This window comes from Anomalospiza imberbis, chromosome 12 (assembly GCF_031753505.1).
Source record: "Anomalospiza imberbis isolate Cuckoo-Finch-1a 21T00152 chromosome 12, ASM3175350v1, whole genome shotgun sequence".
Lineage (NCBI taxonomy): Eukaryota > Metazoa > Chordata > Aves > Passeriformes > Viduidae > Anomalospiza > Anomalospiza imberbis.
The window spans coordinates 16,623,088-16,650,573 of NC_089692.1; the positions used below are offsets into that span (position 1 = coordinate 16,623,088).

General features: G+C 40.9%; 1 protein-coding gene across 4 annotated transcripts in view; it reads left to right on the forward strand.

Annotated features, from left to right (window-relative positions):
* CMIP (c-Maf inducing protein) overlaps window positions 1-27,486 on the forward strand; it is a 130,975-nt gene that overhangs the window by 57,183 nt on the left and 46,306 nt on the right. For all 4 annotated transcript variants that reach the window (XM_068203096.1, XM_068203097.1, XM_068203098.1 and 1 more), the window contains exons 2-3: window positions 11,846-11,971; window positions 20,726-20,776. In XM_068203096.1, coding sequence (XP_068059197.1) covers window positions 11,846-11,971; window positions 20,726-20,776 — 177 coding nt within the window. The remainder of the gene's footprint in view (window positions 1-11,845; window positions 11,972-20,725; window positions 20,777-27,486) is intronic.

A 27,486-nucleotide genomic window follows, 5' to 3' on the forward strand; every position in this document is an offset into this window, starting at 1 on the left:
CTTCTTCATGCCTAATCCTTGCATCAGGAATGGCTCCAAATGTACAGTAAAACCTTTGATCTGTGCTTCGAGAGTGGTGCTGGCAGGAAATTATTAGGATTGGCTGCGGAGGTGTTAGGATGTGGGTCAAACTGAAACTTTCTATCAGTACTTCTAATCTGAGTCTGACCTTTTTTTTTTTGCCTTCTAAAGAGCAAGATTTGAGATTAAGGTTCTGAACTTAAATCTGAAGCAGAGAAGCATTTTCCTTAGTTGTTGTCTAACCTTTTGAGTTGAATTTAGGGATCCAAAATCTTGAAAATGTTGAAGTATTTGGAAATCATCTGCTGTTTACAGTGTTGAATTTGGTTTTGGTTTCTGTTTTATTAATTTCCAGTAAGACCTGGTAATTTGTTGCAAGAAAACAAGAACAGAATCTGATTTGATATTCAAATATCTATATTTTAAAATTCTATATTTTTCAGAAACAGCAAAAAGATCTTTTGCAGTAGGATGCAGGGTAGAGAAAAAGACAGAGGTTACTTTATTTTGCAAGCTTTGTATTTCCTTTCCAATAATAATACTTCCCTAAATGACTTGGTAACATCTAGCTGAAGCTTGCTGAGCACTTGGGCCTTTTTCAGAGGTTAAACATGGATGCTGTGCCTTATTTTAGGAGGCTTTATATTTATTTTACCTGTGTCTTTGTCTCTGGGGAAATTAATAAACAAATCTCTATATAAAGTATTCTTCTGTAAAAGGTATCTGGAAAGATGTAAGGAGGAAAATGATGCTAGTCATTCTTGATTTTCAGCCCTTCATGCTCATTCTGCTCAGGTTGATCTGGGGGTAAGCCACATTTTTCAGCGTAATAGTGCCGTGAGAGTCTGTTAGTGCTGTAGGAACATGTAGCCAAGGCAATTCCTGGGTCACTGTTAAAGTTGTGAGCTGTGCAGCAATGGTGTCATACGGTGACGTGGTGGCATTTGTGGATTTTAATTACATAGAGGAGGGCAGGAACGCTTACCCCTTTTTTCCATTCCTGCTTTGAGTAAAGCTGATGCAAGCAGTAGTGGGCAAAATGCAGGATGTGTGTTCAGGTGTAGAGTTCAAACATACATCTAGTTTGGAAGCTTTTGTATTCTGCTGAAAACAAACTGTCACAAAGGGGAAGCAACTCATGTTTTCATCAGTGTTTAGAGTCCACATCATAACTCTCACTGGTGGCTGTAAGACTGTGATGGATTGAATTCAGATTTACCATGAAATGCTAATGTACTTCAGTAGTATTGGCTTTCTGTTAACTTTCTGTTGGAAAATCTGTGGCCAGTTTAATTTTGAGCAAGCAGTTCACTAATGGCATTCAGATTTCCTTGGTGGAAATTTCCTAGGCTAATAGTAGTAACTGTTCATTGAGGTCAAAGCAGTGAACAAGTGCACTTTCTTCCCTGACTGGAAAACTCAGTCTTACAAACTTGTGTTTGCAATATTGAAGGTTTTATAGAAATGAGGTATTTCCTTTAGAGACAGTGAACAAATTAATGCCGTAATTCTGATAGAAGACAAAGATGTTGCTGCAGACTTATGCACAGACCTGGCATTGTAATTGAGCTGGAAAACCAAAACACAGTTGCCAAAGGTGGGAGTGAAACTTGCAGCCATTGTGCTGACACAGCCTGAAAGTTCAGCTTGTCTTAAAGGCTGGAGTTACTTCAAAACAGATTTTTGATGTGAAACTGGAAGGGGGGAGCGGGGGGAAGTCACCCTAATCTAGTATGCAAAGGTGCTGCTTTGGGAGGGTATTTTTCCACTGAATGTGTAACTCTCAAGTGTATAAGCCATCTGTGTGTTGATTGATTGTGTGCTACACAATTTTTCCCAACAGCATTGTGGCTTCTTTATGGTCTGGGAATATAAGTAAGGCCAAGTAGACAGGCATAGGAAATCCAGAAAGCTGCTTTTCCCTGCAGCCTGGGAAACACTTGTATTTCTTTTCACCTTCAGATGTGTATCACTAGCTGCTGGCTGTGCAAGTAACTGGGTTTTTCCAAAGTTGTATCACCCAGAGATGCACCTACATGGTCTGGTGTGTTGTGGGAGCCCCTGGCTCGTCTCTCAAGCAGTAGCAAGGAGGACAGGTACATCTATTTTGTTGCCCACGAGTGGGCCCTGTGTCACAGCATGCAGAGGAAACAAGTGAGTGTGTCTTGTTGAGGGCTGAATCATCCTGTTGGAACGGAAAATGCTGTTGGAGGACTAAGGTGGCTTAGTTTTCCAAAGCACACTGTGAGACAGAAGAGCAGTGATGCATTAGCTCCTGATAAACAGGGCTGGGCTGGGAGGCATCTCTTCAAAGCCGTGTGCACAGGGATCCCTGGGGGAGCTATTGCAATTTCTTGGAATTCTTCTCCAGCCTTTCAGGAGCCACCCAGATGAAAGGGTTTGCCAGTTTCATAGTGCCTAATTGTAGGGCTGTTCTCTGTTCTGCTTTTCAAAGTGTGTCTGTGGAGATGATGATAAGGACACCTTTCTTGAAAAAGTAACTTGCTAGACTATTAAATTTTGTATTGAAACAAAAAGTTTGCTAGGTGGGTATGCCAGTTTCATACCACTTCATTATCTAAGAGCACAATGACTATGTGATTTTAGCTAAATATTTAACTACTTTTTTTCTTAAACCAAAGTGCCACTTTGCTTTGCATTGTATCCTTTGCATTGTATCTTTTTGCACAGTAAGAGAACTTAAAAAGGTAATTTATGTTCTAGCTGGTGTTCTGTGTCCTCTCCATTATGCATTTCCCAGTCAACTGACACTTGTCTCCAATATTTACTCTGGTATCTCACTGCAGTTGCCCTCTCCTTCTCCATTCCCTCACTGTGTCCCTTCCTCAGAGGTATTGCACATACTTCAGTCGGCTCTATTTACATAGCAGCACTCCCTCCCAGTACAAACAGCCAGTCAGATGTTAAACAATGAGGGAGACCAGCAGTGGAGGAGATGCTGGGTGGTTCCAGGCTCTGCAGGAGAGTTCCTGCTGGAGGGAAGGAAAGGGCACTTTCTCTTCTTGTCATTCTGTAGTGCTGAGAGACACAGGATCGGGGGGAAATCACTGCTGCAGACATGAGAGATGAATCTCACTTAAAATCAAGTAGACCTGTCCAAGCTATTGTAGGAGGTAAGACAGGTCAGACAAAGCACTGTCACTTTAAGCACATTTTCCCACCTCCTCCTGTAGCAGAAGGTGATTCCAAATGGCTCTGACTCATCCCCAGGAGGTGCCTGTTGGTTTTTTTTCCTAATAACAGTGTGAGTTTAGTGAGACTGTCATTAGCAGGGTATCTATGCTTTCTTGAAGGCTCTGCTGCATGTCCTTTCTCTTCTCTATTACAGCACAGAGCTGTATTAATATTTTTCCTGGGAACTCAAGACCTGTTCATATTTTCTCCAAAACCTATGAGATAAGAGCATTCCCTATGGGGAATTAGAAGCTTAGTTGGGTTACTGCACTCCCTGTTCTGTACTTGTTCATCAAATTGAGATTGGATATGGTTTCCTGGGAACTGCAAGGTTAAGGGTGCATTAAAAAGAAAAGGAAAAATTTGTTAATGGAAATTGTTTGATTATTACAGTGTCTAAGGGATTCACTGTTCTACAGGTAGAAGGCATGGGCATGAGAAGTAATGTTGGAGAATGCTTCTTGAAATGAAAAACAGATCTTAATGTATATTTTATTTATGGTATGTTTAATTTTGCAACAATTTAGTTTCTTGTAAATAAAGTGTAGTAAGAAATGAGCTGGTATGAGCATTGAGGAGGTGGTGAGAACTGTCAATATTGCAGAGTCCATGATTCAGATTCTGTATTTCTAATGGGACCTGAGATTCTGGATATCTCAGCTTCTTACAAATTCAGTAATTTACACTTGGATGGCCTTTCAGGTTCGACTTGGTATTCCCAGGTGACAGAGGTGAATGTTGCTTCCCTCACAGCTGCCTTCAGCCTTTTTGGTGTGTAAAGCCCTACAATTTTCCATGGGAGGAGCAGATCCTTGCACCAGCAGATGTGACCCTACTGATAACAAATGTGGTTTCCTTCTTCACCTTTTGTTGACCTAACAGAGATAGTGAAGAGCAGGCCTTTGGGGATCTGTAAACCAGAAGTAAAAACCACTACAAGTGCAAGGATGATCTATCTGCATTAGGAACATGCTCTTGCCAGTACCTAAACCAGTTCTGAAAAACCCAGCTGCACAGAGGTCTCCTGTTCTCATGACAAAGCAGCTTCCAGTTGTTCAACAGACTGATTGTCCAGGTGCCACCTTTGTATTTGAAACCAGCTGATGACCTTTCATTCCCAGCTGTCAGGGCTGCCCCTGGTTAAAGCAGTCATTAAAGGGTGGCATTTTAATCTAGCAGACATTGTGTCTGCATGGTCTGAAATCCTTACATGGAACCCTCTCTCGTCTCTCATTTAGCAGCACTTGATGCATTTCATGGAGTGTGACACAGCTGATTTGTTGAAAGAGAATTGATAATAGAGAGCAGCCCTGAACAAGGATGTGGTTTTGTTTTCTGTTAAATCATCGTTGCTATAGTGACCTAAGATCTATTTAGCACTCGGTAGGTATATCATATTCTGGGCAAAAGTTAGGGGATTTTTCAATATTCCCTGACAACTGTCTTACAGAAGTAGGCGTGTGTTTAGTCTTTCTGCAAGAAGTCCCTGGTTCTCTTGCTGCTGCTCCTGCGAGTACCTGCTGTATTTTGGCTGGTGGTGTCCCATCTTTGCAGGAGTAATTTCAAGGAAGTTGGATAAATAACATACCCATCTTGTCAAGGCTGGGGAGTGTTTCTTCCCAAGGGAGAGTTTCATGGACTGCAGTGATAAATGCAAAAATATGGAGGACATGAACCCTTCTAAGGAGTGGTCATTCTTGTGAATTGGTGACCCAATTTTGGAGGAGGAGGATGTTTTTGAAGCTGCTTCACATGGTTGGAGTCAGGAAGTCTGAGTTCTTCTCCCACATCTCTCAGGCTTCTCATGTTCCCTCAGGTGTGATCAAGAGCATGGTGCAGTTACAACTTTAACTGAGATTTTCCTCTTCTTGGTTGGAAAGTGGGGGATAGTAATTCTGCTGTTTTCACATTCCTTGGGAGGTGTTGAAGTCTTCAGTGCACACTTGGAGAGTTGCTGCTCCAAGCAGAGATGCTCCACCTGGCAGGGCAGTCAGGCCAGTGTCTGTGAAAGTCTCATTGTGTCAAACAAAAGTCTTCACTTTCCACTCCTGATTTCTGGCCTGGGACCAATTCCTGCCCTTTGGCATTGATTTGGCACATTTGGCCACTATGTCAGTGGCAAGCTGTGGTCACCTGGCAGCATGTCCTCATCCCTATTAGCAGAGGTCTGAAAGCAGGATGCGAGGTTTCTTAGATAGGCTTAACCTTAGAGCTTTTTGGACATCAGCTTGGCAACCAATTTAACATTCAGTGCTACTGGCAGTCTCAGGAGGAATTCCCTTTGTCATGTTAAGCTGCCCAGAGAGAAAGGGTTGATTTCTTACCGGCTTCTTAGACAAGGTCATATTGATAATGGGCCTCTTTGGGAAGTCTTCAATATGTCTTATTTTACTCCCAGAAATACAAAAATTCAAATAAGCAAAACTTCAGAAGTGCTCCTTCACCTGGGTTTGACAGTAGAATACAAGAATGCCCTTGTTAATATATATATATATATATATATATATATGAATTTCAGCTAAATAATACATTTTTCCTTCTTATTTGACTCTCCTGTCATGTTACATATTCCATTACATGACCTTATTTCCCTTTTTCTTAATAATAAACTTCTGTGCTTTTAACTTGCTTCAGATCTGAATTAATTTGAAGTTCTTCCCACTGCTGGTGTCTGCCACACAGGTTTTACATATTTTAAGCTCATATGTCCTAATATTGAGAGCAGTTTTTTCTTGTCAGCTCTTTGATGGACAGTTTTGGCCTGTCCCTTTGCTAAAGCTCCACAGAACTGATATTTCAGCCCCACTGCAGATTGGAATTTTTTTTTTTTTTTCTGCACAGTGTGGGGTAAGCTGTTTCTTACTGGCAGCTCTTATATTTTTATCAGTTTTTTAAGGTTAATTAATGCAACAGCCTCCAGTCTTGGTTGTCTTTAATATTTAGAGGAAGGAAGAAATTTATGCACATTTTTGCTGCTGAGCTAGATTTGGTTGAACTTCTGTTGGATTTCTGAGTGAAGATTCCCAGCCTGTATAAATCAATGAAGCTCCACTGATTTATTTTGGATGACCAGCTCTGTGGAGGATCTGGTCTTCCTCAATTAAATCTTGTCACTGCACCTGAGCTACTTTGCACTGAGCATATGACAGTTGCTGCTACATTTTTGTGTAGAGAATGTGGGATATATTCCTGCAGTCTTTTATCACTGTGTAGCTATAAAGGCGGGCAGGTGTGTGTGTACATTTATACACACACAGACCTGCATGGGTGTTTATACACACAGTCACCCACACACAGAGAATTGTGCTGGAAAACCCCCTCCCTCTTTTTCCTATTGTCACCGCTGAACTAATACACCCTCAACTTTGACTGACATGGAACCTCACTGAAGATTTGGGTCACAGTGTCCCAGTTTGTTTTCATGTACCAAAAAATTTAAAACCCAACCAATCAAAACCCCGGCAAGCATCGATACCCACCTTGGAGATACTTAGGGACAGTGCAGCTGCAAGCAGAAATAATTTAGATTTGCCCCATGGGGAGAACCCATGGGTCCTTGGACTGAGCACCCATTTCACTACACAGAGCAGGTGGAATCTTTTCTTGTGATCCAACACATAAAACCACCTACTTACCTGGAGGAATGGGGAGGGAATGGTTATGATGGGCAGGTTGGGAGACCAGGAAGTCTGGTGGATTAGGTGAGAATGTTGTTCCAAGAAAGCTCAGAAATATCTTTGTGTAGTTTTGGGGCAGAGTTGGGTGTCTTCTTGCTGTTAGTCCTTTTGTCTGTTTTGTCCTCAGGTTAATCTCCTTGAGATTAACATTGACTCTCTCAAGTCATCATGACAAGTGAGCGTGGCAGTAAGTTCTTCCATGTCAAGAAAAAGACAAATTGTACTGTACTGCATATTGTGGTATAGTACTGCTAATTGCCGAACTTGATAAATGTCGTCTGATAGGTTCTGTAGTTAATGGGCAAATATGTTAATTGCCCTTATCTGAAATATCTATTGTTGTAGGGAAGCTCTCAGAGATTTATTATAAATCAGCCATTGTTTTCAGCAGTTTCAGAGTCCATTACCCTTCAGTATCAACTGAATAGTCTCCACCCCCATCAAAGTTTTGAGAGCAATCAGCTCTTCCTATGTGTTATTAGCAGGTCTGAATCTTATTTTGGTATGGAAAACTTACATGTGACACAGCATGCTCAGCATCCTGGGCTACAGCAGGAGCATGGCTCATTCTTAAGAGCAGCCAAAAGAGAAATAAACACCTGGCAGTGGAAGAGAGTGGTCTGGAATAGCCCTATTTCCCCCCACCATCTGGAGTATTTAATTGGGAAAATCATTCTCCGTTGTTGTTGTGTTGGTGGGAGTTGTCCGTCTAAGTATGTTTAATGCAAATAACCATCTCTATGTGTAGAATTCATCTTTTCTAGGTGCTTTCTTTGGAAAATATGCAGCTGAAGATTTAGTGCATTATATGAGTAAGTGCATAGAAGCCTCATATTAGTAATGGACGTCATGTTTATTCTTTCCCTTTTAGAATTTCCCATGGAAACATGTGGGCAGATTTTTGCATTATTGAGTAGTTTGCTGCTGCTGACTTTTCCCAGAAACACAAGAGAAAGCCAGGCTTATGCAGGAACCTATATGTTCTTTCAGTTTTGGGAGCACTGGATTCCCCTAAGATTTGATTTGTAGTAGGTTTTGGTGTGTGCCTGTTCTGGTGCAAAGTTTCAGAGCTGTATGATTAATAAATCTTTGTGGAACTGAAAAAAGACCAAGTTAAAACATGCCTGATTTCCCAGTGGAGAAGTTTCATGTTTTGTTAGGGGGCTAAAGGCTACTGGGAAGAGAAAAATGTTTCCTTATGGGGTTTTTGTTTGTTGTAAGAAATTGCATTTTCATTACGAATCTCTTACAGTTTTTCAGAACATATTCAACAGCAAAGAGCCAGAAGTTCAAACTGCAACTGTAAATCTATAAGCTGACATATATAGATTCTCTGGCCAGATTTTCTTAAGTCAGGATTAATTTTGTAGAGTGAAGTAGAGAAATTCATTATCTTGCTTCGTTTCACAGATTTCAGACTTTGCCAGGAAGTATAAATCTCCTTTCAAAAATGACAACTCTAAAAATAAGAATTACTATTTTCTTAAATAAAGGCATTTTTAACTGACTCGACATACTGCTGCTCAAGATGCTGTGGCATTAGACTGTCTGATACCAATAATTAAACTGAAGTATTCAGGTCCTCAGCTCCCCCTTCCAAATGATGTGCTGCCCCTAAGTTATGTTAACATACTATTTTCTGTTTCACGTTAGAAATGGGGCTGAAGGAGCTCAAAAGTAATCTGGCAAAAGCTGGATGGGTTCCCTGATCTGCCTGACGCCACAGCCAGACAAATATTTGTACGGGCAGAGACAAAGTGGGTGGATGGAGGTGGGAATGCTGCTTAAGACTAGTATTCATGCCAGATGCTTCATGGTGACCCGCTGAGGATCTGTCTCATTATTGGTGTTTTCAAACCTCTGAATCCACATTTCTGGCCCTGAGTGTTGTTCAGATTTGACTTTCCCGTGGAGAGACCTTGGGGGTGAGAATGCAGCTTCTGCAGGGTGGGTGCAAGCAAGATCAGCTGCAACATGAGAATGTGCAGCACTTGCAGTGCTTATTTATCAACCACAATGATTCACTGTGATTGACGTTCACATACCTGAATGTCAGAATAACCTGTGTTTTAAGAGAAACCAGTGACTCAGGCTGTGGTTTTACCTCAGGCCATTTCCTGATAAATGGCTGAACTGTGCTTGGTCTTGAGAAAACACTGCTGAGGAACACAGCTCTGTCCTTGTATCTGTGTGTGTGGAGAGATTAGGGAAAGGACACCTTTGTGTGGGACTGACCTTCCCCTTGTTGGTGCCATGGTCTCTGTGAGGAGTACCACAGCTCTGTGAGCTCAGGTCTGATGACAGCTCTGTTTTGGTGCTTCTTCAGGGCATTTTTGCCCAGCCCTGATGTGGGAGCATGGTACTCAGTGTTGGACAGCAAAATTTTAAGGGGCTCTATACAGTGATAAATTACTCTGCTTTAGACTCTCTCCATTGTGAAACAGAGATGACGTTGCCTATAACTAGTGTTTTCAGAACTGAAAATATTTCACTTCTTAAAAGATTGCGTTTTAGTGAAAGCAGAAGCAATGCATAGGATGATGCTTACAGGGATTGAAGTAGATTCAGGGTACTCATTTTTTGAGTAAGATAGCAGACAACTGTATGTGTGTAGTATGGCTAGATAGAAGGCGTGGACATGGGATCATATGAATGCTACATAAAGTGCCTCATTGGCTTTCATTTAGAGTGATTGACCATCTGCATAATTCCATCTTATGGTTTAGTTAGTCTTCCCATCCGTGGCAAACTGCAGATCTCTGCTCCTCCATTCTCCTTAAGGAGAAGGACTGTCCTGTGAGAAGAGGTGAATGCCTGGGATGAAATCCTTGTGTATGGCTACAGAGCTGTTCTTCAACTGGCTCAGCTGTCTTTACTGCTGTTTAAGTGGATGATTTAAGGTATAGGAGAAGCTTCTCTTGGAAATAGCTTCTGTGAGAATTCCTCAAATCCTCTTTGAAGTTAATGGAGGGTATTAAGGGCAGTCATCGCTTTCTTAAAAGAGAAATTTAAATTGCTTTGATTAATTTCATTTTATATTTGCATTAACTGGTTCTGGATTTCTCCCTTCTCCAGTCTTTCAGAGCATGTTTTTGATAACTTTGCCCCCTGAGCATACTAGATTTTTATGTTGGCTGTTTTGATATTTTTCCCTGAGTGTTGTAATGCTGATTACCAAAGGATCTTGGGCCTTTGGCTTCCTGTGAGAACGAGATAATTACTCTCCAGTAGGCAATGCATGACGTACAGTATCAGTATTAAGCCACTGGGATTCCAGTCACTAGTGTAGAACAATATTGTGGGTAAATGAATAAGCAGAAGTTTATCATACTTCCTGCATAACAAGGTTTTCGTTAAAGACACAGTGAAAATTGTTTTCACCCAGGGCTGGTGCAAAATGAGCGCTGCTGCAACAACCGTTAGGGAAAAAGATATTGAGGTTGAGTTCTGTGGCTGGCTGGGTTTTTCGCACTGAAAAGACAGCTGAATTCTTGTAGCAGCAAAGGTGGGTGACAGGGCTGTCACTGCATTTTTGGTGGATGACGTTTATGGGCTTAGAAACATGTATGAAGTGTAGAACTCCAAAGTACGGTTTCCAGATGCACCACCTACTTAACTTATGGAAGAAAGTTGTACCAATTAGACGTAGAGACATTCCAAATGCAATTTGCTTATTTCACACTCGCCCCCAGGAATCCTGTGTTGTGATTTTAGGAGTTGGCCTTGTTTGACCCTGAAATAGATGTGGTTTCTCCCTTGCCTTCATTATTTCAAGACCGTCAGTTAAAAATAACTTATGTATTGGGCACAGTGGGAGTGAGTTTGAGAAGTTGAAGTTATATGTAAATCAGTAATAGTGAGAAAATAATTCATAAATGTAATGAGCTCTATTCTCTTGAAAGACATGGTCAAGTCTATGGTTTATCCATGAGGTGGGATTAATTATTTTTGTATGAAAATAGTTTCTCTGCCACAGCAGTACTGATCAGTTCACTTATGCTGTAGCACAGCAAAGTAAATGATGTCTTTGGAGGACCTCTGTTAAATATTCAATTACTTTAAAAATTACTTGCATAAAGTACAGAGTATGTACACATACTCAATAGCTACACAGCTCTAGCACTGTGTATTTACTTAGTTTAAGACATAATTTCATGTGTGTTTGCATAGATACATTTATATTATTCTTATCTCAAAGATAATTGTAGTTCTGTAATGCCTGAGAATTACAGGGACACTAACAAGGAGCTTCATGTTTAAGTTTGTCTTCCTGCAACTCTCAGTTTGTATTGTACATATAATTGTAAAAAGCAGTTACTTATTTGAGCCTTAATGGTGACTTTCATTTTAAACAGACACCAGCACTTGCTTCAGGAAACCAGTACTTACCTATAGGCCAAGATGAGTACGTTGGTTGCTTCGCTTTTGCTTGAGTCTGAAACTTGAGGGCTGTATCTTTGGAGCCCCAAGAATCGCTGTCAAGTGAAGGAATCTGGATCTTGGTGATGTGGTTGATCAAAATTGCAGCTGGGGAATGTGCAGAGCAAAGCAACTTTGTTATAGGACGGTGCTGATCTGTCTGTGTGATTGAGGTGCTTCTTCACGCATTGAGACCATGTGCATGGACAGACCCCTTCATAGCTCAATTCAACCTGGAATTAGGTTCTATTGATTTTTGGGTCCAGGACAGGTCAACATTTGTGTATTTCAGGCATGGACTGGCCTGGTTTTGTTTTTATGTGAGTCATCTTAACACTTGAACGAGTTGGAGGAAGGTGGCTGGATGGGTCTCTCTCTTGAATGACCTGGGTAGGAAGTTTGCTTTTCAATTAGATTTTGCAGATATTTTCAACACCAAGAGTGATTTTCACAGTGCCCTTCTTACTTGGAAATTGTGAAACTTCTGATGGCTAAGTAAACATTTTTTTCCCTTCTCCTTTGTTTTCTTGCAGCCAACTGGGTACATGGAAAACTCCATTTCCTACAGTGCTATTGAAGATGTTCAACTGCTCTCCTGGGAGAATGCCCCTAAGTACTGTTTACAGCTCACAATCCCGGGGGGTACCGTCCTACTGCAGGTACAGTAAACATAAACGTACAACTTTCTTTCTCTCTTACTGTGGATGTCCTCCAACTTTCTGTTTCCTGTGTATGAAATCTTAAGTAGATAAACTCAGGAAAGGTAGAGATCTTGGTGCTGTGAAATTATGTAACCATGAGAAAATTTGCTCAGGGTGATAGCTCTGAAGCTCTTTGTGGTGTTCAACAGTCAGAATGGAAAATTTGGGCCACAGTGATTAAACCTTCTTGCTGAATTTGTGCAGCAGAGTGGTGCTCTGTGTAAAGGCACATTGATATGGGCCTGGAATGATTGTATTTTTACATACAGTCCTATTCCTACATGAAGAAAGTTAAGTTTCATCCTTGAATTCCTATAGGAAACCCAGAACTTGCACTGGAACTGACAGATACCTATTAAAAAAACATGCAATCTTCACTGAAATATTTCAATATATTTGTATAGATGTCTATATATACTGGTTCTCTGAAGTATTGCTTTCAAACAGAAGACACTGTGTTTACATTATTCCAGATTTCTTCATCCACTTCAGGCTTTATAGGCCCTCTTAGGTCACTGCAAGTTTTAGTGACAGAAAAGCACTCCACAACACTGAGCTTTGGAAATACTCTGGAGTAAGTAGGAAAAGCTGCATTGCCCCCAAAGAACTTTGAAAGGTCATAACTTAAAAATACCAATCTGGCTTCAACTTAACTCTTGCATGGTTCTCTCTCATGATTCTCAGTGTTGTTTTGAAGATAGTTTATCTGTTACCCTTGGGGATTTTACTTTTTCAGTTGATTATACAGCTCTTACTATGATGTATGTGTATTTCATCCAGGTAGGACTGTAAGGGGAAAGTAGGAAGACAAGTCATGATTGGGGCCCTCATTATTGAAGTCTTCCTTGCCTAATGCATTAATGGAATTAATTAGACAGAAAGTTGTCTAAATTTCTCAAGTTGGATGATTTTTTCATGATAATTTTGATTCTGCTTTTTCCATAAATTTCCCTAGTGGTGCTGGCATTTGAGTTTATATCAATTTCAACAGATGAAATGGTTACACCTGCCTTTCCAAATTCTGTTTCCAAGTATTTATACTGTAGTTTATGGCAGCTGCCTTTTTGGATCTATACAAGATAAAACTTGAACCCACAGCTTCCTGCTGAGTGGAAAGGAAATTGGTAGGGTAGGACAGGCTGTAATCTGGAGCAGCCTGACATTTGTCTCTTAAAAAAAAAAAAAAAAAGAACAAGAAAAAACCAACAAACCAAACACACAAATAATTATGTTTGTGAAACAGCAACATCTTAGCATGGATACTTAGGTATTTTCTTCAGAAAGATTGGTGTCTTTATGTAACCTCATAGGAACTCATAGAGAAGTAGACTGAGCTGGACTTACGTTTATTGCTGCCTGGCTGAGCACCCTGGATCAGATTACATTATAACTATGGGAATTTCAACTTAATTCGAAATACAAACTTTAAAAAATGTTTTTAATATGACTTGGTCCTTGGTAGTATCTTGATTCATCAGATGTGGTCAGATTGGAGGGAGTATAAAATTAGATTTCCCTTATACAGTTGTAATGTGTATTCACAAATCCAAAACAGTTCTCAAAGTTATGTTTAGTCTGCTGAAGAAATCAAGTTGAAAAAGCTGGATTTATGAAGTAGTAGAGTTCAGCAGAAACTTTCTAGTAGATGTAACAAAGAGTAGAGGTATCCAAAGGACACTTCAGCTGAGGAGCTGAGAAAGTAGCCCTTGCACAGCTCAGTTATTTCCAGATTTGTGAGAGACTTCAGTACTTCTCTGGGAAATCGTGACTTCCAGTTTTTTATGAAATCATTCTGCTCTGCTAATCTGAGCAGCAGCATGCTCTGATGTAATGTCCAGCTCTAGTATCAGGAAGTGTATGATAGTGGAACGAGTCAAACTAGTCCAAAACATGTTCCCAGTACTGTTTCTTCTGAAGTGCACTTTTGGTGAAATCTGTATTTTTATTTTTTTTCCAAAGCCTTTAAATAAAGTGTGTGTGTGTGTATATGTAAAAATGTCTAAATGAACTGTTTTGACTACCCCAAACTTATTTAGCATTTCTGATTAATATAAGTTTTATATTTTGATCTATGTTTTTGCACGTATTGCATTGTAAATTCTTTAAATACCATGGGATATTATTGACAAGATTTGACATAAAATGAAGCAGTTTAGTACTTTGAATCTCAGGCTTTCCCAGTTTTGCATTTTTGAGAAGAATTTAAGATTCCAGTTTCTGCTTCATTGAAAGCAGCGTGGATTTATGAAAGGCTGGTCCTGCTTGACCAACCTGCCCTCCTCCTGTGACAAGGTGACCTGCTTAGTGGGAGAGGGGAAGGCTATGGAGGTTTGGATTGGCTATTAGGAAAAAAGTCTTCACCAAAAGAGTTCTCAGGGCACAGGCTGCCCAGGGAAGTGGTTGACTCACCATCTCTGGAGGTATTTAAAAGATGTAGATGTGGCACCTGGGGACATGGCTTAGTGATGAGCTTGGCAGTGCTGGATTTGATCTTAGAGGTATTTTCTAACCTAAACAATTCTGTGTGAGATGCCACGGGAGAGCTCCTGTCCATGTTCAGGTTTTCATCCCCTCTGCTGCCACCAGGCTCTATTTCTGGCTTATTAGTGCACAGTAATGAGTCAGAGAGGGAAGAGTGCCATTACCTTTCCTTACATCATCCCAAGCCCTCCCATGGCAACACTGACCCATCCCAACCTATTTTAGCACATGAAATCTGACAGGCAGTGCCGGAGGTGATGCAGCTCCTCTTAGGAAATCGGATCACGATAACAGGACGTGTCTACCTGGCTTTCAGAGGAGGACCTGTTCTCAGGCAGCAGACAGCTTAATCCAGGCTGGGTTCACATTTAAAAGTCATTTTCATGTGTGGAGCTCTTCCCACTCAGTGTTTGTTGAATAAGCACAGCTATCTGAGCGTTTCACTGCCTGGCATTTGGGGATTCCCATTGTCCCATGTGGGAGTCATGGGCAGTCAGGTTTTTGGGGATCATGGAGTGTCAGTTCTCTAGACATGTTGAGGGCTTGTGTTTTCTTTCCCCCTGCCAAATGATGGGGTCCCTGGTTCTTTCCATCAACAGCAATCAAAATCTCAGATTTTTTTTCTTCCCTCCAGTTGGAATGGAAAGTAGGTGTTGCTGAAGCTGGCTCATTAGGCTGCGAGTTCTTCAGACCAGGAAATAGGAGCTAAACTTAGCTTTTGATGAAGTGCGAGCTCTTCAGTATCAGGGATAGCAGGGCCTCCTCGAGCTGGGCTTCTGCTCTTCTGCTTTCCCTTTGTGAAGCACAAGTTGTGATTATTGTGATGTGTGGATGATTATGAGGAGGATGCTACCCTTGATAGTGAAATAACTGGAGGAACGTTTTGAAAGAGATTGAAACAAACCTTACAGTATAATTTCATGAGCTGCTGAACACCAAATGTAGGAAGAGTCCCAGGAAAAAGGCTTTGGTATTTTAGTCATAACAGTATTGTTTTGCTTTCCTGTGGAGTCCTTTCTTTTAGCCTTAAAGCCACCACTTCCATCCCTGTTGCTCGTGTTGTTTTATTCATTTCTTGGCAATCGAGTGCAGTCAGAAGGAAAAACAAACAGAGCAGGAAGCCTTGACAAGCACAACAGTCACACGTTCAGCTCGGTGCCTGACCACACTGTTTGTGCCAGGGAGTCCCCATGGTAAATGTTTCCACTGGGTTTTTAGTAACACTTTATTTTAGTCTCCTTGGAGAACCTGCCTTTTGTTTTAAGTGCCAGTCCAGCCAGTGCTGTCGGTGTGGAGAGGTCATACAAGGACCACAACCCAGCAGAGGCAGGGAATATTTTAAGGAGGAAAAGGACATTTCTAGCAATTCCCAGCAACTCTGTCCGTACCCTGGGTTAGGCCAGGAGAGTGGCAGGTTTCCCTTGCAGGTCTGCCCAAGTCAGAGGTGCAACAGTGGGATTTGCATCAGCAATGTGAAGGTTTTGTACAGTTGTGTGGGGCTTGGCTTCCTGCAGCCCTGGGACACTCCTCTGCTCTCGTGGCTGATAATAAAAAGCCAGACTCCCAGTAATGAATATCAGCTGGAAAAAAAGCACAGCAAAACCCCTATCCTGCTGACCAGAAAGCAAGCGAGGGAGAAAGAGAATCAAAGAATAAACTCAGGAAGAATCAAAGCCAAAATCTGGGTCATCAAATCCCACTTACTGCCACATCCATTCAGATGGCAGAATCCCCTAGAAGCATATGTGTGAAGGACGCTGTTGCAAGGAAAAACTTGGGAACAGGGAACAGTTTGCTGCGTGGACAAGCCTGTTCTTGTATTCTTCTGAATAACAAACATGCCAGTAGCAAGGGATGTTGTGGTGGTAATTTACTGCTAAAGGAATGGCAGAAGTCTTCACCATAATTTTTAGAGTGCTCTGTTTCTTGCAGACTTTCAGGTGTTCTGTTTCTCAGTAACACACAGGTTCCTGTTTAGTCTCTTCCTTGCCTGGGTACAAATTATTACAGGGGCTGTAACACTGGTGTGGATCAAGTGTTCGGTTTCCTATTTTTGTGAGCAAAGAGAAAAACTTGCCTTTATATCATTCACTGCTTTTTAATGATGAACTTGTATTCCTACTCACTGACTAAGAAATGAAGTAGTTGGGGTGCAGAGCAAATACTTCCTTTTTCAGCAGAGGTATAAATTCACTCATGTTGACCAAAGCTTTGCATGTGCAGGCATTTAATCTCTTGCAGTGTTTTGCTCCTGTGAGCTGTTTTTTTAAAGCAGGAGACTTTAATCCTGTGAGTAAAGTTTGTACTACAACTGATCCCAGGTGGCTTTTCCTCTCTGATTGAACCTTTACACCCCAAAAATAAGAATATAAAATCCTTCAGAACAGAGTTCCAGGATCAGTTAATCTTAAAAAAAAAATACTGCCAACAGTAGATTTTCTTAAAGTAGATATTCTTCTTCCTCATTAGAATAATAAATAAGCTTCAAGTAGTTTAATCTTCTTGCACCTTTTAAGAGTTTTACTCCCACATTTTCCTGTTTTCTAAAGTATTTTTCTACTATGTTGTGGTTATGCAAAAGCAGTGTGAGGTCTTGATTGTGCAGGAAGCTCATCTGGACTGTGTGTCACCCACTACCCCGTTAAAGCCACTGCATTTGAAAACAAAATTATTTGCAGAACTGGGGCCTAAGTGTACTGAACACACAAGGGGGCTAAACTATTATTTTGCATACATCTAAATGTAAAATTGTATTGAAGTACAATGAAGAATTATAGAATCTTCATTGTACTTCAGTCCTGTCTCATTTACTATTTGTGACAACAGCAGGCAAAACATTTTCAGTTGAATTTTAAGTTGGAAAGGTAGGTGTCAAAGAGTGGGGTAGAACTGGACTCACTGCAAGGGCAAGGCTGAAAGTAAAGAAAACTGTCCTTGTGTGGTCAGAATGCCTAAGGAGAGCCTGGTTTGAAGTATTTTCTGTCTCATTTTCTCCTTTTTATTGTACCCTAGAGCTGAACAAATATAGTAAACTATGCCCTTAGCTGCAGTAAAAAACTGTAGGTGTCAGTTCCCAGGAAGTGATGACTTCAGTGCAGAAAGCCTGGGTTCTGTCCACACACATCAGATAAACTGTAAATGTCTGTGTGCAGCCCCGTAAATGAATTGTGGTTCCCTCCACTGCTTTACACTTTGGTGCTCTTTGCTTAAACTTCAGAAATGTTACTCACAATAACCCGAATGCTCGAGTAAGTCAGTGCCTGCAGAGTTGGCTGGGCAGCTGAGCACCCACAAGAGCCCGGTGGCTCTTTTTTCATCCTGGCATGCTATGAGCTCACTGTTCCTTTGGCAAGAAAGAAATGCTCCCTGTAGTGCCTTCTCAGTGTAAGCCTGAAAATGAGGAGGGAGGACCAAGGGATGCTGTGCAAGAGTGAGATCTTTGTTTTCCTTTGCAAAAGATCCAGCATTTCCTGCAGGATGCTGTGGTTTTGCTGGGGTCAGGTGGCCGGAAGGGTGCACGGGAGGATTAGTCCCTGCAAATGCTGGTGTCAGACAGCTCCCTCAGGATAAGGGTGGCTGGGGTAAAGCACTCAGTCTGTGCTGAATGTGAATTTCACCTAAAGACGCTGGTGGAATGGCCATTGGCCTTCCAAGCCTCTCTTACCACTGAGTCCTGATCACTAGAGCAAGTGTGGAGATTCTCTAAAGGTTTGTTTTTCTATTTTCTGTGCACTTTGTCTTCTTTGCCTTGATTTTCCTGGGAAGTGGTCTTGGGTAACAGCCTGAGCTCTTGAGTGTTTAGAGGGTTCAGACTCCTAACCAAAGCCAGGTGCCAATTTGTTTGATGGCTTCTCTACAATAATTAACTCTGTGTGTAGACAGTGCTTGGTCCCACACTTGGAACTTAGTCACTTTGCTCATTTTATTTCTAAAATGGTTTTTTGTATATTGCTGCCATAGACTTGTACAAGTCTTTCCTTTGCCAGTTTTGGTTTTGTGTCTTGCAGCATTCTTAATTTCTTTTCTCCCCCTGTATTTGCAGTCCACTTGTGCCTCCTGCTCTGCACGATGCTGTTGTCCTCACTAATAGTCCTGGCTCCAGTCACTTCCAGAATCTATCTACACATAATATTCTCCAATTATTTGCAGTGGTCTTACAGTCTGTACTACAGACATCATTAAAGTGGGAGAATAATTAACAGATCTCAATTTAGAGCTTCAGCATTTGGTCTTTCTTTCGGACCAGGGACTGAATCAGGTTGACATTTTGCCTCTTTGAGTGAAGTACTTCCTTCCTCTAGAATAGTTTTGGTTATATTGATTTAAATGACAGTATCTTAGTTTATATAGCTCCTATAAACTCAGTCTTCCTAATTTTTTAAGGATGTAGCGGATGTGTACCTTGCAGTATTATTGGTAGAATTGCTTAGTATACATGAAGCCTACAAAAACCTTAGGTTTTACTTATTCTTTAAAGGGCTTTGATGCTAGAATGTGGAAAGGAGGTTTTTTGTTCTCTTGCATGAACCACTTGTCTCCTTAAAAAACAAAAAGGTTCAGTTTGAAATTAAATTTTTCAAATAAGTCTGTTGAGGTTTTAGAGCATTTTCTCTGGACAAAGATAAGAAATATCTAAGTATATTTCCTTCATGTCTTTTTAATTATGCTAAAAACATTCTTCTGCCTTTTGGTGGCAAATTGGTTTTGACCTTTTCATTGTACTAAAATATAAAGTAGATTGCATTGAAATTTAATTCTATAACATACAGATAAAAAGTCTGTCTTGTGTTATAATGCCCACATATACATAAAATAAATGTGTAAATAACAGAAAATCATTCAATATTGGCTGACCAAAATATCCTGAAGATTTGCACTCCAAATGTTTTTTTGCAATTTTTCATTGCATGCAAAGAGAAGAAACTAGAAGAGGAAGCTTTTTTATTACATTTGTAGCAGTTTCATATTCTGATATGTCAGCATTCTTCTTGAAATTGAAGTTTTTTGATAAATTCTGTGGTCAGCCAAGATTATTTATAATATATTTATTCCTGCTTTATTACCTTGACATCTACTGGAGGAGCAATTCATTCTCATTAAGATATAAATAATATGTAATGCATATATAAAAGGATATTACTCCGTTTAATTCAGAGTAATCAGTCTAAATTTGTGTCACTGAACCATCAGTAGCTGACCTTGAGATTAAACACATTTTTGGTGACCATACAGCATTTTTACTTCTGGTATTCCTGCCATTATCAGTGAACTGAATGAGTGTTTGGGAGATTAAATACATTCGGTAGCGTGGATTTTGAATACTTACCTGAAAAGTGTTGGGGAGTGTAACTTGATAAGTGATGCTCTAATTTGCAAGATGTATGTGCTTTTTGATTGGCAAAGAACCTCACTTTTTTTTTAAACATGGATTTACAGGCTAACTTGTAATTTTCAGTGTTTTTCGAAAACATTTTGAAACGTGGGTAAAAATTGCCCATAGGCAGCGTTAAGGGGGAACTGGAAAAGCCAAAGGGCATCTCTACCCACTCAAATATTTCAGACTTATGTCACCTTGTTATGGCATGCATATTTACGTCACTGTACATGCCTTTATATTTTTTGATACCAAGCCTTTTGACCTTTGGGAGTGTTGAACTATTCCTCCATTGGCTACGACCTGGCTTCTCACTGGGAGTTTCTGGCAGCTGTGCTCAATATGGACAAAAATGGGTGATGGCTGGGAGTGATTATTGCAACATTTATGCTGTTGCTGCAAACAGTCTTTGCATGTATCTGCACGTCTGTGTGTGCTGTGCTTTTTACTGTTTTAATATCACTGAAAGAGCTAAGACATTATTTGAATTGCTTTGGGGCCAGCTGAAGAGCAGGACAAGAAAAGAAACCAGAGTATGGAAAAAACTCACCCCTCCTATTAAAATGTCAGCCCATCTCCTTACTCTGCTTTCAGTGATTAATGGCAGAGGCAAATGCCCCACAAGCATTAAAGATCTGACCCACACCTGATTGAATTCATATTTCAGTCTTTGGGCTGGACACCATTTCATAGGGGGTTCAAATTTTGTAAGATTTTGGTTCAGTATTTTATAATGCAGCAAGGTCTTTGTATCACTGCTTTCCGTGAAAATAAACTGGTTATAATATAAGGTACCTGAGTGACCTGAAGGACTGGTAGAAATGAATAATTCTGTCTGTAACTTTTCTTTATTGCAGGCTGCAAACAGTTACCTGAGGGATCAGTGGTTCCATTCTTTACAGTGGAAGGTAAGTTCTGTACTTCATATTCTTCATTGTCTGCCTCCAAGAGTACTTTTTAGAATTCCCTGTTTGTTCATTGTCCTGAATGGATAAGGTATGTTCTTGCAGAAACCCTAAATCTGAACATGTCTGCAGTTTTAATGTGTCTGTGTCACGAATGAAGTGGACAAATTAACTTGTTACACAGCCCAGCTTTATCAACATGTGACTGGCTTCAAAAAGTAGATAGGCAGTTAATTCACATTTAAACAGAGCAGAGATGGGATGGTTTTAATTTTGTACTGTGAAGTGTAATATGCTACAGTGAGTACACCTCATCATATCCTCTGGACTCTTGGGCTATCTTGAGATTTTTTTGTTTGGTTGGTTTTGATTTTTCTGGGAAGCTAGGGAGTAAAAGTGCCTTTTAGAGTTGATTATTGTATGTGTAACATCAATCAGTTATGCATCAGTCTATGTTTATACTTTAGGATGGTTTGGAATTAAAGGCAGTTTCCATTTCAGAGACTTCAAGCCCTTTCTCATTTTCAGTGGGAGCAATGGACTGATTGCCCTGAGTAGGGAAAGTGGATCACAGTGACAGCATTGTCTCTCCAAAGCAGCACATTCCTCATCAAAAACCGTAGCTGCTGACCTTTGGATGGAATCTGTATGGATCTTCGATGCAGTTGGAAGCAAGTTGGAAACAAGATGCTGAGTATGGTTGTCCTCCCTTGCCTTGCAGTGGGAAACACAAGCAGTAGCTTTTCAGCTCAGGACTTGTCTTCAGCAGGGTTTCAGTGAAGTCAGCCAAGTTGACTGTGCAGCTTATCAAGATTTCAGCCTGCTGACAGCAACCACATGGAAAAATATACGGAAGTCCCTCCCACCAAACTGGTTTTGTTGTAGGTGTATTTGATAGTTGCAAAATAGCTGTGGGACAAAACTACAGTGTTGGTGTGCTTTGTGTAACCATCAGCATCTGGCAGAATGGTGTTCTGAGCAGCTCCAAGTTCTTATCAGCAAAAGCCAAGTGTTGAGATCTCCTTTCCCAGACCACTGGCATATTCTCCAGCCTGTTACCCTGATTGCCCAAACGAGAGTGGGGCAGTAGTGCTGATAGCAGAAGGCTGGGTTGTGGTGTAGCACTTTATTTTGGCCTCTTGACAGTATCATTAACACAATACCCAGCCAGCCTTTATTTCTTTGCAACTCCTGAGGATAACAAAGCACTTAAAGCATGCAGGGGCATTATCTCCATGTGGCCATTGTTTTCTCTCCTGCTTTGGCAGGCAGGGATGATCAGAGAAAGCATGGATAGAAATGATGATGGAATTTCTTTTTCTACCTCACCCCTAGCCAGGATGGTTGTGGTACCAAAGTGCTGCTGGCTCATGCAGACTTTGTTCCTGCAGTGAAGGGAGGATTGGGGTTGGAGGTGCAACTCTGGAAAACATCAAGTAAGATGTGGTAAAGATGCAACATGGCCCTACCATTCAACCCACCAAATAAATTCTTAAAAAAAAAAAAAAAAGGAAAAGAAAGCAAGCAAGCCAGGCTAGACAGAGTGACCTGGCTTGCTTACATGCCTTTCAGTCATGTAGAAGGAGCTTTGCTTTGTGGGAGTTGTTTTTAAAGGAGCATTTCTTAAACTTTCCAGTGCTTCTGACCCAAGCCTCTCATTTTGGGAAACTCTGAGTAATTTAACTTGGTGCAAAGTAGAATTTATTTTTGCTTCCCTGCTTCCCTCCCCACCCCCATTAAATTTGTTTCTGAAAAACAAGTGAAACATTATCTTGATTTGAAAGCCCTTCCCTTTACCAAGAATAGCAAATAGTGTTTTCCCTTAAGAGCAGTGACAGGGTTTAGTCACTGCCCAGGTACTTGGCACTAAGAAATTCCTCTTTGCTAAAATGGAGGTAATTTAGTTTTTGTTTTTTGTTGCTTAATAGTTCAGAGGAAGAGCACCTGGTAACTTTCTGCTCTTTGGCAGGTTTAGTGAGATCCCAACGGGCTGAAGAACCAGGAGAAGCTGTCAGTGTAGAAGGGAAGTGAGGGAGTGCAGTTGTGTCTACCTTAGTGAAATGTATCACTTTACTGGCACTGTAGCCTATGATTTCAAGAGCCAGGTGCCAAGGTACATCTCACTCCATAATTTGTATGGTATGATGATTAAGCAGGTAGTGAGGGAACCCACAAAAAACAGGAAACCTTTTTTTCTGGAATGGGGCATTTACACAAAGCACCAGATGGCAGAGAGATGGCCACAGCTGTATTATAATTGGGTGGTTGTGCTGATGAATGATATATTTTTCCAGTGGTCTTACAAATAATAGGTCAAAACATTTCTGTGGGATGTAGAACACAGATGCAAACTGGTGCAGATAGCTGTAACAGTTGTTCAGGGGAAAACATTCAACAGAGATGATCTTGCTAGTGTTTGTACTCCTGCGGTGGGAGCATTTAGGAAGCCCTGCTGAAGCCCAGTGTACTTGGCACTAGATTTAAGTTTGATTTTCTCCTGCCCTGCCCAAACAAGGCTAGAGGAATCCACTGTACAGACAGCAAAACTGATATTCTGAGAATTTCTAGCAATGGGGATTGCCCCCTCTTCAATTACAGTTATGGGAGCAGATTCATATTCTGTCAGTGTCCTTTTGACCCTTTTTCCTGTGCTTAAAGCCTTAGGAGTCAGATGCTGCATGTACCCTGAGCTACATGGGAAATTGGAAGAAACAGTGAATAGCTGTGTCTCAAATATTTGGGGAAGCTCTTTAGGTTCAGGCACATATTTTGGTTTTATAGGAAGGTGCTAGGGTCTGTGAGAGAGCTTTGATGTGGTGCAGTTTTAAGGTTTAACATGCTGTGGGAATTCAGTTTGCCAACTGGCATCCTGGAAATTATTTTTGTTCTAGAGACAAACAGGGAAATGAAAGTCAAGAATAATTTCTTCGTGCAACCCAGAGGATGACAAAAGAGATAGTGCAGATTAACAGAAATAAAAGAGGACCAAACACGTAATTATCCATGTTTTAGATCCAGCTCCAAGGGGTTTTATGTGTCATCCAGCTAACTAGCTGTCAAGATGCTGACAGAGCTTTTTAGTTGTGTCTTTCCTTGAGTACTGTGCTCATTGATGTCAGCAGGGTGTAGGGACAGCACAAGTGTTCCTTATGTAGTCATCTTCTCTTTGGGGTTTCCATTTCAAACCCTCACACTAAGGGTTACTCATAACTCCTCATTTAATCTGGATATCAGTGAGTATCACAACTCCTAAAGGATTATTGGCCACCTCAGCCTATTTTTAGAAATCCTGTTTTCCTTTGGGTTCTAGCTAAGCCAAACTATCTTTGTCCAGGGAATAAACAGAACATGCTAACAACTCTCCAGCTTCTCAAACATAAATCATTAATCCATTGTGTAAGGAAAGTTTCCTCCTCTCAACCGAGGAGGTTGGATTGAAACCATGATACATAATCTTTGGTATGTGGAAACTGATAAGTCATAACAGTGTATCAGTAAAGATAACAACACTTTCTGTGGCTATACAAAAGAGAATAACACATGCAGTTCCTTGCCCTGGCTGGATCCAGGGCAGATACAATGGTAACCAACCACTTCTGTAGGGGATGGATACAGCTAAATTTGGCATTGAGAGATACTGGGGCTAGTAATTTTGGGACACACACAAATAAGCAAATACATACTCTTGGTATTTTTCCAACCAGCAGCCATCTACTTTGTTGCTTGTTTCTGTGTTGCTCTCTTTGGGCTAAATGCACTTTGTGTGCATTTGTAGTGCTGAACACTGAGAGGTACCATCCTCTGTGGAAAACCCGTAGCCCCATTATACCACATGCAGAAAGTATTAATCACTGAAAGGTACACTTGACTAATTTAGTACCATGTTGCATTTCAGTTAGAAAGACATCAGTGAGTTTTTTTTTCCCTAGGAGTACAGGTATAGATTTACATTTTTTAGTGGGAATTCACCTAAGTTCATGCAGGGCATTTTTTATGGTGCTTGATAGTAAGCCCTGAACACTGCCCTCACCGTGGGGTGAGTTGCTCATGATTTCTGGTCAGCTGGGTGATGCAGCAGTCAAACATGTCAGTTGACAGCCTTTGGGGGAATGTCCTGAATTGACACAACACACAAAGAGCAGAGCCAGGTCTGCAGGAGAGCATGAAGCATGACTCAAACTGAGCTTAACCAGTGCCCATGTGTCCCCTAATGAGTGCTGCTGCTTGGTTAGGGAGTTTACACATCTCTTAGCAGGGACAGTGCAAATGTGTTAATTGTAGGATTGTTTAGGTTGGAAGGGACCTTTGAACATCATCTGGTCCTCTCTCCACCCACGCCACGCTTGTCCTCACGCGGTGCAAGGTTTCCTTTGAGCTGGTAGGAGGTTGCTGAGAGCCTGTGAAGCCCCAAACCAGGCACATGAACCCAGCAGTGCTGGGCTGGGGGGAGCAGCCCCCTCCCCATCCTGCTGTCTGTGCTCATGCAGCCCAGCATACGTGCACACCGCTGACCCGCAGTCAGCAGTCACATTGCCTTTTGTTTTAAAATCCATTTTCAACCCAGACTCCATGTTTTGAATCCCATGAAATAGGAAACTGGAACAATGTTGTCATTTGGGATTTGCAAATGTTTTGCATTGAAATACTAAAATGAGCGATGTTGGCCTTCATTCAAAAACTTTAATTTTGGATTAATACTTCCCTGGTTCTCACAGGGATTGTTCTATCTGTGTCTTCAGGAAACAGATAGTTCCATGCACAAGCAGCCCTATTAATTGCAAAGGGATTGACTGTCAAATAAAGTCACACTTGACCTGAATGATGATATGCTCTCTGGTCTTTACTGTGACCAGGTTACGAATTTCTTGTTAATTAATTTTTTTTTATGCAATAGCCATGGGTGAGTATCAGTTTTTGTATCAAATGGTGAATGTTCAGAGTGAGTTACTCTTCTCTGAAATTTAAAACTGCAAAAAAATAAGAGCAACTGTTCTCGAAAGTGTGGTAAAGCCTTCCTTGTGCAAAGCACCTTTACGGCTTTGTCACCATGGTAATGATTAAAAATAGTGCTGATACAGGAGTGAGGGTTATACAGAATTTAAATGATGACATTAAAGAAATTTACAGCCTTAAATCTCAGTAAATCTTGCCTTGAAACGTGTGAGATCTGGGAAAAATTTACATTGGATATAGTTAAAAGGGCCAATGTGTTTAGTGCCATAATTTATGATCTGAGAGAGGAAGATTTGGTACCCTGTGACAATTCCATGGCCCCGCGCTCTACTGCATAGTGAAAATTCTATTTGAAGAGCTCAGCAGTTCTTTGGAGTGGTAGTTGTGGACTTCAGGCCTCTCCTTGGTGGTTACCCAGCACACTAAACCATAACTCTCTTGGCTTTTTCTTTGCTTTCTTTAGCTGAAACACTGAGGTGTTTCCACAGAACAGAGAAGTTTTCAGTTTCTTTTACTTTAAGGTAAAATAATAAATAATTATGATACAATTAGGCCAACAATGGCTTTTTTTTTCTTTTTCCTTTTGTGTCCATGTGCAAGTCAATATAATGATGGGAACCAAAGATGTGGAATTATGTTTTGCCTTTCAAAGCCTCAGGGCTTTGGGAGCACTGGGCTTTGGGAAGCATCGAGGGCTTTGATGACACACTAGTTTTGGACAAGCAGATTTATTGCTTGGACAGATAAAAGGCAGCCCACAACTTTTTGGCTGGTAGTTGTACTCTTCCTCTGAAATGTTTGGGTACCAGTTGTGGGAGACCATGAACAGTTTTTTAAGATATCCTGCCTTTCCTCTGCATCATGGTGCTGTTCTAGGCCAGACTTTGTAGGGAACAGATGTGGGGTCCAAGGGGTGTGTAAATGGATCTGTGTTGCCAAGAAGTGAGACTGGTACCAGTTTGAGCTTTCTGGTGAACATAGTGAGACCATTTTTCAGGTTTTGATGACTCTTCTCATGGTGAAGTTGATGTTTGTTGTCATGGTTTGTTCTTCTTTTCTGTGTGAAAGGTAACATGAAATGCAGCTGTGTGTGCTTACTGTTCATCTGGTGATTGATAAGATCACCCTGTCTGTTATCTGAACAACTTTATTGCAAATTCAGGAGCAACATAATGGAAATCTTGTCATACTTAACAGCCTTCTATTTCCATAACATTTAATTTTTGTATTTAAGCTGGGGGGGATGTCTTTTTGTCTTCTTTTTTGCTTTCTTTTTGGCTTGAGATATCTTCATGAGCACATGAAGTCTGTTGCCTCTCTCATTTTCCAGCACAAGTTTGACAGTCTCAGGCCATCTGTTATCAGAAGTCACTTGAAAATTCTTGGCCTTGTTTTGTGTTTCTGAGATCTCATTTTGCTAGAGGTAGCTCTGCTGCCACAGCAGAAAGGCACAGATCTCACTTGGGAGGTGGAAATGAATAGATGAAAAACAGACAAGATGTTGACAGAAAGTTTTTTCTTCTATTCATTTTATGAAATGCTGGTAATGTTTTAAGAACTGAAACAGGTGGAGTGGCTAGATTTTTTTTTTAAGCTTTCACTGCCTTTACACTTGGAAAATACCTCACTCTTTCTGGGGGGCCACAGGAGCAGGTTCCTCCCAGAAGGTACATCTGCAGCAGTGGCAGCTGAGCACGGGCTGTGCTCTGTGTTGGCTTCACATGAATCACTTCAAATCTGAGAGCTGCATGTCCGTGTCA